General features: G+C 48.1%; 2 protein-coding genes across 5 annotated transcripts in view; one reads left to right on the forward strand and one right to left on the reverse strand.

Annotated features, from left to right (window-relative positions):
• The first annotated feature begins 72 nt into the window (after positions 1-72).
• On the forward strand, positions 73-2,996 carry ISL2 (ISL LIM homeobox 2). Its single transcript, XM_042824625.1, has 6 exons — positions 73-130; positions 930-1,119; positions 1,225-1,475; positions 1,615-1,898; positions 1,979-2,149; positions 2,231-2,996. Exons 1-6 carry the CDS (start codon positions 73-75, stop codon positions 2,345-2,347), a joined length of 1,071 nt encoding a protein of 356 aa, XP_042680559.1. The 3' UTR covers positions 2,348-2,996.
• A 659-nt stretch (positions 2,997-3,655) lies between these two features.
• The window catches only part of SCAPER (S-phase cyclin A associated protein in the ER), a 161,336-nt gene continuing 148,752 nt past the window's right edge, over positions 3,656-16,239 (reverse strand). For 3 of the 4 annotated variants that reach the window (XM_042824622.1, XM_042824621.1, XM_042824623.1), the window contains exons 30-31: positions 8,455-8,646; positions 4,778-5,993 (exon numbers count right to left, since the gene is read on the reverse strand). In XM_042824622.1, coding sequence (XP_042680556.1) covers positions 5,706-5,993; positions 8,455-8,646 — 480 coding nt within the window. In that variant the 3' untranslated portion in view covers positions 4,778-5,705. Of the gene's footprint in view, positions 4,242-4,777; positions 5,994-8,454; positions 8,647-16,239 lie in introns of those variants that run through there. The other variant, XM_042824624.1, reaches the window with a different exon arrangement.

Raw genomic sequence — 16,239 nt, forward strand, 5'->3', positions numbered from 1 at the left:
GCGGGTAGTGGTGGAGCGGCGGCGCCTCGTCCCGCATCGCGCATCGCCGCCGGTGCGCACGGGGCCGCCCGCATGGTGGACATCCTCCTGCCGCGGCCGCTCCCGAGCGCCATGGGGGAGCCCGCCAAGAGTAAGTGCCGGGGCGGGAGGGCCGCGGGGCGCCGCGGTGCCGTCGGGCGGGCGCCTCGCTGACAGCGCCGGGAAGGGCCCCGCGGGCAGCTGAGGGCTGGGCGCGGGGCGGCACGGTTTTGCGGCGTCTCCCCGCTGCCCCTCCGGCCGCACCGCCGCCGCGCTCCCCGCGCCCGCTCCGTCCTTCCTTCTCGCGTCGTTCTTTCGTTCCCTCCTTCTCTTTCCGCGTTTCGGTTTTCTTTTTTTGTTTCTCTTTCCGTTTTCCTTTCTTTCTTTCTCTTTCTGTTCTTCCGTTTTTGTTTGGGGTTTTTTTTTCTCTCTGTCTGCCCGATGTCCCTTTCCGTTTTCGTTTGTCCGCTTTCCTGCCTTCGTTCTCTCTTTCCGTTTTTTTTTTTTTCCCTTTGCTCTTCTTTCTCTTTCTGTCTTTCCATCGTTAGTTCTTTTCCTTTCGTTCTTTCTTTCCGCCTTCCCTTCGTTCTGTATTGGTCTTTCTGCGTTTCTGCGTTTCTTTCCACTTCCGAGATTCCACTTTTCTATCTTTTCCTGGGTTGATTTCCTATGATTTCCCCCAGTCAACTTTCTCCTCGGAATTCCCACCGCTCCGTTCTCTCCCGTCGCGGCTCTTTTATTTCTTTCCCCGTTCCCGCCCGTATTTATCTCTTTCTTTCAACTTTGCTTAAAAAACAAAAACAAAAACAAAAAACAAAAACGAAACAACCAGAAACCCAAACCCCAAAAAGAACAAAGCCCCGCAGCCCGCAGCCTCCCCCCGCCGCCCGCTGACGCCGCGGGTCCCGCAGGACGGCCGGGGCTGGCGCTGTGCGCGGGCTGCGGGGGCCGCATCCAGGACCCGTTTCTGCTGCGGGTGTCTCCGGACCTGGAGTGGCACGTCGCCTGCCTCAAGTGCGCCGAGTGCGGGCAGCCGCTGGACGAGACCTGCACGTGCTTCCTGCGGGACGGCAAGGCCTACTGCAAGCGGGACTACGGCAGGTGACCCGCTCGTTCTAAAACGAAACGAAACGAACCCGAACCGAGCTCGGAGCCCCTCGCGGCCCCGCGCTCCCCGAGCGCTGACGGCGCGCCGCCGCCCCTCAGGCTCTTCGGCATCAAATGTGCGCAGTGCCGGGCGGCCTTCAGCAGCAGCGACCTGGTGATGCGCGCCCGCGACCACGTCTACCACCTGGAGTGCTTCCGTTGCGCCGCCTGCGGCCGCCAGCTGCTGCCCGGGGATCAGTTCTGCCTCAGGGAGCGCGACCTGCTCTGCCGCGCCGACCACGGGCCGCCCACCGACGGCACCGCCGCCCGCGGACCCCGCAGCCCCGCGCCGCCGCCCGCGCACCTCGCAGGTACCGGCACACAGCTCCGGGCCGCCGCTGCCTCTCCTCGGGGCGGACGGGCGGGCTGGGGGCTGCGGGCGGCCGTCGGCGGCGGCGCTGACGGCGCGCGCCCTCCTTCCCTCCCTCCTTCCCTCTCTCCGCCGCGCAGAGCCGGTGCCCGGACGGCCGCCCGGCCCGCGGCCGCAGTCGCACAAAGCGGCCGAGAAGACCACCCGCGTGAGGACGGTGCTGAACGAGAAGCAGCTGCACACGCTGCGGACCTGCTACGCCGCCAACCCGAGACCCGACGCCCTGATGAAGGAGCAGCTGGTGGAGATGACGGGGCTCAGCCCGCGCGTCATCCGCGTCTGGTTCCAGAACAAGCGCTGCAAGGACAAGAAGAAGTCCATCCTCATGAAGCAGCTCCAGCAGCAGCAGCACAGCGACAAGACGGTGAGCGGCCGGGCGGAGGCTCGGGAGGGGACCGGCGGGGGGGAGTCGGGGCGCCGCGCTGAAGCGCCGCGTGCCCGCAGAGCCTGCAGGGCCTCACCGGGACGCCGCTGGTGGCCGGCAGCCCCGTCCGGCACGAGAGCGCCGTGCAGGGCAGCGCGGTGGAGGTGCAGACCTACCAGCCGCCCTGGAAGGCGCTCAGCGACTTCGCGCTGCAGAGCGACCTGGAGCCGCCCGCCGCCTTCCAGCAGCTGGTGAGCCCCGGGCGCGGCGGGGAGCGGTCCGGGGCGGGGACGGGCGGGCCGCCGCGGGGCTCATCGCCGCTGCTCCCCCAGGTCTCGTTCTCCGAGTCCGGCTCTTTGGGCACGTCCTCCGGCAGCGACGTGACCTCGCTCTCCTCCCAGCTCCCCGACACTCCCAACAGCATGGTGCCCAGCCCGGCCGAGACGTGAGGCCGCCCAGTTCCCGCCGCCGCGGGACCTCCGCATGCCGCGCTCCCTGCATGAGACACCCGGCCCCGCGCCGCGCCCAGCGCGCCGGACGAGCGCCTTTGTCTTTTAATTATCCCTATTTAAAACCAAACCGAACATACCTTGCCGACGGCCGAAAAGAGCCGGGATTCTCGCTGCCTTTACCGGACCGGAGAGAGAAAGAGAGAGGAGAGCCCCCGCCCCGCTTATTTCGTTGCGCGGAGGTTCGGCGCTGCGTATTTCGATGTTTCTTTTCCCCGATGAAAGCGGATTGCCCGGCGCGGCGCCGGCTCTTCTTCCTCGCCTGGAACAGAAACGAAAACTCGAATCACAGCGAATGGGGAACGGAGCCCCGCGGCCGTCGGGGCCGCCTCATGCCGGTGTCTCCCGCAGCGCCGGAGTGCGGAGACGGGGCGGTGCGACGGCACAGCGCTGCCGGCGTTGTTAGCGACGGACGGAGGACGGATTGTTTGAGCCTTTAAACGAACAAAAGTAAGTTATTGCTATTTATTGTCAGAGTCAGCGGTTGAATAGTGGGATTAAATATTTTGGACTTAATAAAAACTAACGAACAAAAAGAAAAAAAAAAAAAAAACAAAACAAAACGAAAACGTTGCAACGAAACGGAGCTCAGGGCGGGGCGGGCTCAGCCCGCGGCGCGGCTCTGCGGCATCGCCACCCGCACCGCTAATCGGCTCCGACTGCCGCCCGTTTATTTATAGCGGGGAGGCGGAGCGCGGCTTTCCCTTTCGGGCAGCGCCCGGGGCCGGCCCGCACCTGCCGCGATGCGGGGCTTTGCCGCGGGGCTTCCCTTCTCACACAGACGTTCCGTTCTCCCCGGTAGCGGCTCCTCGCCTTCCTTCCTCCGCCCGCGCTCCCGTTCCGGCTCCCCGCCTCTCCCTCCCCTTTCTCAGCCTGGCCGGCCCTCCGCGGCCCCGACCTTTCGCGTTCCCGGAGCCGCCGCGGTGTCGTGGGGCGGTGCGGGAGCTCCGGCCGCGCGGGGACAGCCGCGGGTCGAGCGCTGCGGGGCCGTCGGGCTCACGGGGCGGCCCGGGTTGCGAGGGAAAGAGAGGGGCTGCGGAATGGCCGCCGGCCCGGGGCGGGTGGGAGGGATCCCCGCTTAACCGCGGGGCTCGGAGTTACCTGCGGGGAGCTCCGGCTGCCCGCAGATCGGACAGGAAATCAGGGCGGCCGAACGCCGTCAGCCCCGGGCCGGGTCGCTGGGGGCACAGCGGGCACGAGGGCGGCTCGGGGCGGGCGGCGCGCGGAAGAAAGCTCGAGGAGACGGCGGCTGCTTCACAGGCTTTAATTGCGGTTCGTGGAGACTTTACCCCGTTAAGAGAACAGCACAAGGTTGAAAGGAGCGTTATTAAAGTCTTATCGAAACGGTGAAAATGTGCGTGGTTTACAAAATCCGTGTTACGCCGCCACGAGTCGCCACTGAACTACAAGCGAAGGTTCCCCACAGCCCGTTCTGACCCCAGCCCCCCCCCCCCAGAGCCTTTCCTCATGGCAACTCAGAGCCCAGCACACCACAGCCAGAATAAGTTACTTTATTACAGATGTACAGAAGGCATTTCTGCTTGCAGTCTCCTCTCCGCAGCTCCAATGCCAGCACACCACACCGTAGGAAGGATCCGGGACGTTGGGACACACGACTGAAATTAACTCCAATTATCAAAATTACAAAACAGAACTCGAAAGTATCTACAGTGCTGGGGATATAAATAGTGCAAATTACACGTATCTACAGCAGCAGCGGTGGTGCGTCGGCGCGGCCCTCAGCGCCGCAGGAAGAACTGCCGGGCCTCCTCCCAGCACTGCCGGGGGAAGCGGTTGGGCAGCTCGAGGGAGTCCTGAGCGCAGAACCGCTTCTCTGTGGGAGACAGAAGGTAAAATTATCCAGTTATTCACTCTTCAGAAAGATGGCAATAAAACAAGAATAATGAACAGGCGGCCAACTCTGGCCACGTCACCTCCTCACCCCCCCCCTCCAGTCCTCACGCCATGCAGGGAGGTGAGCGCAGGGCTCTGAGCCCACAGCATTCGGTGCGTGCTCCCATCCGGCCCTGCCTCCTCCTCAGCAGCTGCTCCTCAGCCCCCAGACCCACAGCTTTCCCATGAGGACAGCAGGCTGCACACATGTGCCAATGTTTGCGAGGCCCAACCCTGAACTGAGCAGTGGAGAACTCCCAAGTTCTCTTTTAATCATACAATGGCCTGGGTTGAAAAAGATCACAATATTCATCCAGCTCCAACCCCCTGCTGTGTGCAGGTCGCCAACCAGCAGCCCAGGCTGCCCAGAGCCACATCCAGCCTGGCCTTGAATGCCTGCAGGGATGGGGCATCCACAGCCTCCTTGGGCAACCTGTGCCAGTGCCTCACCACCCTCTATGTGAAAAACTTCCTCCTCATATCCAACCTAAACCTCCCCTGTCTCAGTTTAAAACCATTCCCCCTCATGCTATCACTATCCACCCTCGTAAAGAGCCGTTCCTCTCCTGGTTATAAGCAGTATTTTTGTTCCTGTTTGCATTTTGGGGGGATGCTGCCCTTCACACTGGCATGATAAAATAGATAAAAATAATCCTGCCTATGCTGCTATTATTATTCCCTCTTTTTGCATCTGGGGAATGTTTAGAAATCACACTCTCATGTCACCACGTAGTCATCTTTGTTTAAAAGCTCATTCCGTTTGAATAATGAAAATAAAAAGCAGTTCCCTGCTTGGATTTTAGCTGTTTCTCAAGCTGATTCTCATGCAAACACATTAATTCTGGAAAGTTTGTTTTGCAGACATTGCACGAGGCTGCCTCAGACTGGAAGGGAGAATGCCAACAGTAAAAATCACACCATACCTACCTTCATTTTGCAGTGTATTTTTAAAAATCTTGTGACTTAGAGCTAGAACCATTCCTCCCCTGCCAACCCCCCAGCAATGCTGTGGTGAAACTCTGCCCACTGTGAGGGAGAAATGGGAGATGCACTTCATGCAAAACGTGGGTGACTCCAGATGTTTTCCCCACCAGCGTACTTCAATTTCCCATCTATTTAATGAGCAAGAGCTGCCTTAGCTGAGCGCCTTCCAACTGGCCAGCATAGGTGGGTTAGCTGTTTTTTATTCAGTATTAACAACTCGGAAAACAATGCAACTCCTGCAGCCCAAGGAACTTGGTGGAATAATTACAGGACAGTATTTTACTAATTTCTGGCTCCTCGGGTGTGTTGGGATGGCTGCACGGCTGCTGTAACCTAAGACTTTTGAAAGCAGCCTTTGTGACAGCTAATTAAATACGTGCACGTACAGTATCACGTTTTAAGACAGAATACCACGTAGCGTTTAATAAAGATTAACAGCCCAGATTCCTGATACTGTGAGCAAAGACTGGAAGTCGCACACTTTCAGGTCAGATTTTAAGCTAGAGAGCCTCTCCCAAGACTGGAAAATCATTTTGCAGTTTACTGTATTCCTTTTTATGGTGATGCAGATGCAAAAAATATCCAAATCACAGCAAAACACAGTATGTACATATTTTGTTACCCAGTTGTACTCCGTTACATTCAATGGAGACATACCCCTCTGCTGAGATAACAGATTATCCATTTGGCCTGAGCTCTGTGCAAAATCCTATGGGAAAGAAAAAGAGCATCAGATTTTCAGATCTCGCATTTGAGGAATTAAAACCATTTTGTAAAGTCTTCGAAGTTGGCCAAGAAAACGAATGCTTTATGAAATCTGCATGTTAACAAAGCGCTTTGTTTGCTACGCGTTGTATCAGGACACTGCCAGCACTTAGTTTCTATAGCTCAGAGTGGATTTTGCACAATTTCAAAGTACACCTATTTTTAATTTACAGCAGAGAAATAGCGGTTTTATTACCTTCCTCAGAAATAATTATTCTCACTATTTTCAATTTGAGACAGTGACTACGGCCGTATTTCTTTACCACGCGTTTTGGAGTGAGGCTGTGAATTCCAAACACGCTCTCACTCCATTGCTGACCGACCCAATTCCACCCTGCAGCTTGAGATCCCCATTCCCTGAGAGCAGGCAAAGTTCTCCCAAGGCCGTGATCAGCTCCAGAGAGCACAGCAAGCCCTGCTCCCTCGGGCTGCTCCAGTGCGCAGCGCTCCGAGCAAACCGCCTTTTGTTCCTGCACTCCTTAAGCAGGGCTGGGGTCGTTTGACACGAGACACAATTTAACAGATCGTGGCTATTTCTGAATATTTTTTTACAATTGTTCCAGCGCACCCAGAGACAGAAGTAAGAGAAAGGATGATGCAACCTTCAGGGGATGGCAGCAGATCTGCTGGCAGGGAGGTGCAACGCTGATAGTTGTAAAATCCAGCAATCATTTTCCTTTGATTGATGCTGCACACATTTAACACACTATATTTAAGTGTTATATTTGTACACACCACCAAACTCTTACATAAACAGGGCTTCTTTTTGCATTCCCTGGCACAGGAAGAATCTCATTTTCTGGTCCCAGGGAAATATTTTGCAGACTTTACCAAAACTTCCACGGAAGGGAGTGAGGGATTTGCCTGACAAAAAAGCAGCGGGTTGAAACCGAAGCAGAGGGGCAGGGCTCTGCTGTGTGCACAGCTATGGGAGCACTCCTCTGTGCCTGCCGGATTCGCTCTCTGCGCGTGTTCAACATTTGGGGTTTGATTCTCAAAGGGGTGCAACAGTGAAGTAGCAGGGAGGTGAGCAATGACACGGCAGTAAGATCGCACACACACACACAAGGATCTTCTATACATTAATGCAACACCTCTCCTAAAAGCCTGGAAGAACAGTATGAGGACTTGGCATCTGGGATAGAAATCCAGCTCTAATTGGAAGTGAAACTAATAACACCGACCCTTGGAAATATGTTTTGCTGCAGCTAGTGGAGATTTAAATGCCACAGTTTCTAGTAGAGAAAAGGAATCAAGGCAAATAAGGCTAATTATTTGATGGGGGACTCTTCCCTACTCTTCTCTGTATTTTTGAATTGGAGCACAAATCCAGCCTGCTGTGTTTTCTCATACTGCTGAAGCTACTTTTTGCCACCGCAGCTTCTACAGTGATATCTGTAGCTTCCACATTAAAATGTGTCCATATGAAAAAAGTCAAGGTGAGGCACGAATTACGGCTTCGTATTTCAACAGAAGCTCCACTGCAAATTCTGCTAAGCTCAAAAGTTTTTTTTCTTCCTTAAGCTGCTACTATTTGAGTGTTCAAAGAACGAAAAGCAGTCGTGCTCAGTAACTCAGGAGTCACGCTGAAACTTGCAGTAAATATTTAGTTCTTGCGTCCTTTCCCCTCAATTGGGGCAGCCTGCCTCAGGACTGGCTGTAAAGCATTTAGGGAAGAGCTGCAGGACCGTTTCTGTAGCAATAACAGGAACTTCCAGGTGACCAAAGCACGTTATTTTGTGATAGCGTTGATGAAAACAGCATTTACTTATTTAAAAACAGACAGTAAAATATATAGAAAGCATGAAACAGGTTTGGTAAGTACAGCACAGCATATAGATTGACACGAAGGGAACAAAGCTGCTGTAAAACCTTACTCAGAGCAGTATTTGTAACGACCTCAGTGGCTTACTGTCAGAAGTAAAGACTGCACGATTAGACCGGTAACATATGTTGTGTGCCTTCTGCATCAAATATATACACTGCTGTTCTGTTCTCTGTAAATCTGTTGTGTGCAATATACAGCCATACATTTAGATGTAAACACATCAATACACAGATTTCAAATATGCTGCATATGCAGTAGCTAAGAAAAAGTTAAGTATTTTAAGGATTGCCTTGTCATAGTACGATTCGCATCGCATCCTTCTGGCACATCACTGACTTCAGTGAAAGCAGGATTCTGCACGCGACAGCGAGAACCTGAACGGCTCGGGTAATCTTTCAGCGTTATAAGATATCTCAAGTACAGGCATAATCTGTGGTTTGAAAAGAGCTGCAGAGGATCTTAAAGTACTTCAGTGCTGTTTACTCGCTTTACGTAAGGCAAATAATTTCCATGCACACAGCAAAGGCGAGAAAAAGGGCCGCAGTCATCCTGCAGCACTGCTGCACGGCGCTGCTACCTGAATGAAGGTGGCGAGGAGCACACAGCTCATCTCCTGCTCCAGAATGAGCTTGTTCTGAGGGTTGTTGTAACAAGCAGCTATCAGCGAAGGGAAGAGCACTTTGATTAACCGAGGATCGCTGAAATACTGGAAGGGCAACTGGCACAGCTTCTGCAGCACGGTGGGGTGACGGCCAGACTGCACAATGATCTGAAAGACAAACGTAACAGAGTGAGGGCACGTGCTCTATCTGGTCTTCCTGTGGATCAACCAGTGCTGAAGTCATGCTGAAAATATGAGCGCGGATGAGAAGAAAACATCTTAGTAAATACTAAAAATAAATCTTAGAACATTTAGTCCGAGTAACTCCTGTTTTAGTGTGCAAGTATTGTATTTACTGCAGAGGAACACCAAGGCTGTAAACTGCTTTTGCTTCTATTACCAAAAAAGACAATTAGAAAAGAAAAAAAACAAGAAAGAGATTAATCTGAAGATAACAATACTTTCACGTAAGGCAAAGAATGAAAGCAAAGGGACCGTTGTGAGTTAGAACTGCAAAACAACTCTCCCAACTGCAGCCATTTAAACACAGTAAGCACGTCTTTATTAAAAAGGAAAAAAAAGGAAAAAAAGTCAAGAGTAAGATCCGAGATCACCAGGACTGTAAAAACCCACATGCAGCTCGCTCATCCTTTACCCAAGTGCTCTCTGGCAGCCAGAGAGGACTCTGTTTCATCGTGGATGTCTGCTATGCATTCTCAGGCACTGAAAAGAAAAGGTGATTGTAAGCTGCACAGCAACTAGTTTCAGTGGAGACTCTGAAAGACCCTCCCATCTGTATTTCTTATCTCAGTTTCTATCAGTGCCATTGACTCTAAAAGGAGAATTGTTTAGATAAATGGGACTGTTGTCATGAAGCAGGCTAAGTTTACAACTGTGTACATCTGAAGAAATCAGGCAATGCTATACTGGTCTCTCGCAAAGGAACCTTTCCCATTTACTTGATATTCTTATACAGCCTTTGTGATACCCTACAAAACGTCAGGATCTGTTCCAAGGAACCTCGATTAGACAATTATAATATGAAAGAGCTGTCTGACCCAAAGTTGGCTTTTCGGCATAGGAGGAAGCTCCTATAGGGCTGAACACTGTAAAACTTAGGGTCACGACTGTAAATTGTACTTGGAAAAACACAATTTTACAGGTACACACCCAGACAAGACTGCGTTCAAATTAAAACCAGAAGGACAGAAAGAAGCAGTCGAGACCACAGGAACATAAATTACAGGGATTTACAAGTTTTCAAAGCACTTTTAACAATACCTTAAGAACACACTGAGTCGATAATGCAGTTCAGTTTAAAAACAAGATCAACAAAGTAATCGTTTGCGTTTTTGCAGTTCACCAGCCTAAAATACACTGAAAACCTTTCAAAACACTGGTAGAAACGTCTTAATGACCTTAAAGCCGGCAGGAATTTTTAAGAGGCAGACAAATATGTGACAATTAAGCATTGCTCTTTTGAGGAAAGTATCTAGCAGCCCACCACCGAAGCGTTTGGATGATGCTACACTTAACTGCTGGCTACCATTCTTGGTGATTACTGCTGGGATTCTTTATTTATTGTTATAATAAATATACTGTTATTATTATTTCACTGTAGGTTTTTCTACAGTAAATCCTCCGATCAGAAAAGCACTTTTAATCATTTACAATTTTACTCCAATAGCTACAACTGGTATTGTGACAAAGGACAGAGGGAGGGAAACCCATTTCTTTGCTGCTATCCCCTGGACTTGCTGAGCAGGCACAGGACAAGCAGTGCTGAGCTCTTTCTCACTTCACACTTCACCCCCTTACCCATTCCAAAAACATCACAGGGAATTAAGAGTTCTCTTCCCAAATAAGCAACATGCACACAACATTACCATTTGGGGTTGGTTGTTTTTCCCCCCCAACTTTCTAACTGCAACGTTATTGACACTAAAGATAGGAAAGTTCTACTTGAGAGCTGTTCATTGTTTTAATCTGGTATTTATCACATGTGGAATCAATTTAATGAGTTTAGCTCACTGTACCAATGCAGCTGCTAAACCTGATACACTACAGTACGTACCCTGAAAAAAAAAAAGTCACCAAACAACTCCTATCTGGAAAAAACCTGCAGATATACGAACCTCCAACAGAGCAGAAAGTCCAGAACTCGACTTAGCAGATGACCAACAAAGAAAACAAATGAACGCCTCATCTATGACTTCTTTACAGTTGCAAAGGACTCTTCTCTATTTTTATTTTTATTTTTACTTTAAACAGCGACTTCTGCCTCCTTGCTGAATGATCTCAGGGAGTTTGGCAGGCCTGGAATACTCACAAAATGCTCCAATATGAGATACAAACTGCTTACAGAAAGGCAGCACAGGAACCCACGCCACGTGCTGGAATCCTAGAGTTAGCTTTTCTTGGTGCTCCCTCTCCAGCCTGAAAGTCAGAGATGCCTGTCACACGTAACAAGATCCTAATTAAATCTCTGCATTTCTGTACAGCCAAGCACTTCAGCACCTGCTTAACTTCAAAATAGGTGCCCAGGTCCCATTAATATTTGCTTGCTGTTTTCTTTTTCTGAATTGAGACCTGTCTATCAAGTTACTAAAAGCTATGTATTTTTAATTGTTCCTCAGAGCAGGCAACTCCATGTTGTTGTTTTCTGTATTGTATTTAAATTGTTGCCTCCTGTTGAAATTAAGTTATTCATACCACCTTATTGTTTTTGCCTCAGCCTTGCTTAAATAGCTCTTTGCACTCCATGTAGAAGCCTGCTGAAAAGAAGCCACAACATCTCAGGTGCCCTACTGTGCTGAACTCAAACAGCTTCTCCACCAAATAAATTGTTAGGAAGGCTGCACAAACTATACCACTTTAATATCTAACTGTGCTAGCAGGTGCTCACCCCTTCCCTAGCAGGCAGCCCCTGCTCCCATTTGCCCCTCAAGCGCAATGACTGCCCTGATCCATGGAAAGAATGATTTCTAATGTCTCTAAATGAAACCCACCTTTTTTCTCAAGCCCATTTGGACCAATATTGACTATGCAGTATATTGCTTACCCATTTAGCTGCAATTCTTCTAGCCGTGAAAATCTGAAGCAGTATAAAAGTCAGTCTTTCAAAACAGGCTACAGTGACAAAAGCCAGCAATATGCCACACAGCACTTGAGCAATAAAAAAGGACAATCAATCAAAAAATTAAAAGCTCCTTGTAGCACTGGGGATGCAATAAAGTTGTGAAGGGAACTCATCATTCTGCTGGGAAATCAGGGTTCCCCTGCCACTGAAATAAGGCCTCTGGCTATGCACCCGAGGTGACTGCCACAAGGCTATTCCATCCTGGATCCCTGTCCTTCCCATACCACAACAGGTCCAGCAGTCTTCCCTTGCTTCCTGGCACCCTGCAAAGCAGATCTTCACAGGACTGACAAACTAATAAACCACGAGGGCCTAAATAACTTAGATTCGACTCTCTCCAGGTAGAGGAAGGAATGTGCAGCTCTTTCCTTCCCTGGGAAGCTCCAGAGACCCAAAATGAACTTTCTGTGGATCCTGGAGAATGAGAATCTGAATTCTGCTCCCTTCCTTGCTGCCAAGGACAGGCAGATATCTGCTCACATACACTGTGGTAACACTTGCACGGCAGCAACCAACAGAAAGACGTTTTAGTGAACATCTCACAGCCCTGTGTACCACACACAGCATGTAAAACATGCATTTCAATCAATCTTTCCCTATATTCCTTCTACTGCGAGCAGAAGACACAGCTACTTACCTGTGTATGTATGAACACTGTCCAAAGCTGTGCTGTAAATCTTCCTAGCTAACAGGATTCTGCTGTACTGATTAATAGGCACCAGCAGCTACACATCAAATTAGTCAAACCTTACCAAGTCAATGGCTAATTTTACAAGAACATTAAAATACGAACAAAGACAATACGTCTTTGGAACCATACCTGGGTAGGGTAGTTGAGTTTATAAACATCCTACAGGTAACAATCAGAATTTTCACTGAGAAATTGCAAACGTCACTCAGAAAGTTGAAAGAATGATTGCATGTAAAAATAGGGAACAAATATCACCCAAATCAGGGTAAACTGCTGATTCACGTACTCCTCAGACCCCTAAATAGCCTGATTAGAGACGTAAGTTTAGAGACACATTTTTCAACTCATTTTTCTTGAGCTAGCAGTTCAATCAAATTGCCCTGTGAAGATTTACATTTTTTTAACCCATGAAGAAGTATTTTTGGTGACAATCCAAATTTCTGCTTCCAGCTTGTAACTGCATACTTTTCAGATGTCAAGTGTTTGAAAAAAGAGAAACTGAATTAAAAATTCACCAGCAGCTCTCCAGAGATTTAAAGATTAAGATCCTAGAATGGTTTTTAATGCTTCCAGGCAAATACGCTAAATATTATCAGATATTTTACTACAAGTAACCAGACAAAGGTTCAGCCTTACGTCACCTTTTCACTCCTGTGGGCTATCCAAGGTCAGCCCAGGATTACTGGAGAGAGGAAACGTGATTTTTGGAGCGGAATTTCATTGAGTTCTACTGATGGTTTCAGGTTTTATTTACTATTTACTGAGAACCTTCGGAAAGCCATAAGGCGTCACTGGCTGACCTGGAAAGCACGCCTAAAATCTGCAGGAGCATTTCTCATCTCTCCAATTATTTCCTCTGAGGTCGCTGACATTGTTTAGTAATTGAACCAAGTACCAAGTAGAGGTTGCAGTTCTTACATCACATTAAAAGTGAGACAAAGTTACCACAGCAACATGTGAACTGGAAACAGGAAAACGTACCTGAATCTCAACTGCATGAAGTTTAAAACTTCCTGAAGTGAAACCTTGCTCAGCTCTTGGAAAGAAAAACTACTCACGGAAAGGTGTATTCCGCAGCTGCCAAGTAACAAATGCAGCCATTGTATCTGAAAGCTGAGTTACATTTTTAGCAATAGATCCTCCTCAATAAAATGCCGGGGGTTTATGAAGCAAAGCACTAACATGTGTGCTTCCACTGCACTGCCGTATTCTGCTGCAACCTATTTCATGTTCAGATGCAATTTTCTGAGAGCAACGTGGACAAAGAGCTAAGAGCTCTCTGAGGGGCACTCCTGGTGTTTCCACAATCCTGTATGACCCTCTGTTCCAAACTTGGACACGGCCACTGTAAACATTTGGATCTTAAAACTGTACTGTTGGTATGGGAACTATTAATGTTTCTTCTCTATTTATCATTTATATCAAAGTCAATTCTAATATGTACAAACAACTAAACGTTATTGAACTGGAACTGAAACGCTGTGCATCTATTCTTTGTAACTACACAGAATACATCAAGCAGTTAAAGGCTTTTGTTTGATGTAAGGTTATTTATAACTTGGTAAAAGAAATAAATCTTTATATTAGTAGTCCAGAGTTTCTCTTCAAAGTTAGATCTGCATTATTTCTTTGCTTCTATATAAACAGATCCCATACTGCTAGCATTCAATCAGTGGAATATGTCACCACTTAGACTCTTCTTCTGTTTTAAGGTCAAGCTCTTCTCTTTCCATTTTGCAAACTCCACTATTGGCAAGACTCTGAGCAAAGAATGTTCTAAATTCCTTCTAACATCTTATCAGGAGCCAGAGCACCATTTCTATGCAAAAATAACATGCCAAAATGTTACATTCAAATTTTAAAATAAGAATTTGGCCTATTTGAAAAATGTCAATGTTTATTTTCTTAGCATCACACATAAGCTTTCAGAGAGAAGCGATGCAGATAACGGAGGTCAGAATTAATGTTTTTCTCCTTACAAACCAAACTATGAGCAGTGTCCTCCTAGAGCTAACTCTATGGGTTAAGAATGAAGTGCTTTGTGATGCTCTGTTCATACACGAGGAAAAAAAAATAATCACCTGAGCTGTTTTCATGTAATCACCCAAAAACATCTGAGCATTTCAGCTAGGAAAATGGCAAATACAAGAACAATGATGCATTTTAAAATGCTATATAGTTTGTCAATGATGTTGCTTGGGGGAAGCCTAGAAAAACTGTAAAATCCCTGAAAAAATGCCACTCGAAGTAACAGCTAGGCACCTTAGATAAAAGATAACACAGTATACAGAGATTAAATTCAGCAAAAAGCAAATAATTGTAAACTGTTCTTGTAGAAGATCAGATCCATTACAATGTGACGAGAGAAGAACGGAAACAATTCTAAAATGCAATGAGGCTGCTTGGGCATTTAGCACATGCACAGGCTGCAGGATGAACTAGTAACCAAACACCTGAACCAGAAAGAGGAGTAAGGAAAAGCTGAACTCTAAAAATAACAGCATCTTAGCATTTAACATAATGATACAAAAACAAACACCTGTGAGGGTGCTATCATGCTTAATGTTAAACATATATTAAGCACGTTGTTAAATTCCAGGATATCATTACTTTCTAGAAAATAGTTTCCAAAGTTTCCGAAATACCCTAGCAGTAGATTTATTTGTTTAAGCATTGGACCAAACGTTTTCTATTAGAAGAGCCTGTTATTATGCATCAAATCTATTGAGCAATACATTTATTCTGTAAGCTTAAACCTATCATGGCACATTTAGGTTAGATATTAGGAGGAAGTTTTTCACACACAGGGTGGTGAGGCACTGGAACAGGTTGCCCAAGGAGACTGTGATGCCCCATCCCTGCAGGCATTCAAGGCCAGGCTGGATGTGGCTCTGGGCAGCCTGGGCTGCTGGTTGGTGACCCTGCACACAGCAGGGGGTTGGAACTGGATGAGCACTGTGCTCCTTTTCAAGCCGGGCCATTCTATGATTCTACATCTCAGATCCTGAAACAAGATTCTGAACATGGTAATGATCAGGACTGGGCGGTGCACCCGCTTTATTTACTCATTTAGAATCATACAACTGTTTGAGTTATAGAAAGGACCTTAAAAGGCCATCTGGTCCAACTCCCCTGCAATGAGCAGAGACACCCACAGCTCCACCAGGTGCTCCGAGCCTGGTCCAACCTTAGAGGTGAAACTACACTGATGTGAATGAAGAATTCTTCATTTAAAGCCTAGAGAGAAGCGGGCTTTAGCTGTAAGAAGTTCAAAATAACTATCCAAAGAGCTTTTTGCCATCATCCTTGAAAGCAGAACTAGCTGGGTGAGAATCCCCAGAAGGTGTAATTAAAATATTACAGCCTAAAATGCTCTCACTGAGCATTCTCCCTCTTCAAAAGCAACAAGCCTCTTCTGTCACACTCCAAAAACCTACTTGCAGATGCAGTCTTAGATTTTTTAATTACCAGTACATCTTGTGTTTTGGCTTTCACAATAAATGCAGAGGCTTTGTAAAAAATACCCAATCGACAATAAAGACTGTGAAACACATCGTGCCATCTGACATGCTGAGCTGGCTGAGAAAAAGCTTCAAAGAGCAAGAAAATGTTCTCTTCCATTTACCCATAACTAAGAGCAGAGGAAGACAGGCCAGATTTTCCATAGCATTCACTTATGCAAGACTTAATGCATTTTAGTCTTTCTTTATATTTCAGCATCACTTCAAGCAAGTGATACTCATTTGTTTGAGCTAAATATGATGATGTAGGTTTCTGAGACTTCTCTAGGTCTCTTGCAAGAGCTCCCTCCCTTAGAGCAGCAATTGTCAGCTGCTGGAGCCCAAAGCTGTGAACAGAGAGCAGGCTGATGTCCTCTCTGTGTGGGGCACAGTCACCGGGGGTCCGCAGAGACTTAGAAAACCAGCCTATA

The sequence above is a fragment of the Centrocercus urophasianus genome, unplaced genomic scaffold (genome assembly GCF_019232065.1).
Source record: "Centrocercus urophasianus isolate 14NV4802_14NV808 unplaced genomic scaffold, USGS_Curo_1.0 seq_23, whole genome shotgun sequence".
Lineage (NCBI taxonomy): Eukaryota > Metazoa > Chordata > Aves > Galliformes > Phasianidae > Centrocercus > Centrocercus urophasianus.

Bases quoted from the DNA above. Each gene is read 5' to 3' on its own strand.
- ISL2 (XM_042824625.1), top strand. From the start codon at position 73: ATGGTGGACATCCTCCTGCCGCGGCCGCTCCCGAGCGCCATGGGGGAG. The intron at 131-929 runs GTAAGTGCCGGG...CGGGTCCCGCAG, and splicing joins CATGGGGGAGCCCGCCAAGA to GACGGCCGGGGCTGGCGCTG. The intron at 2,150-2,230 runs GTGAGCCCCGGG...CTGCTCCCCCAG, and splicing joins CCGCCGCCTTCCAGCAGCTG to GTCTCGTTCTCCGAGTCCGG.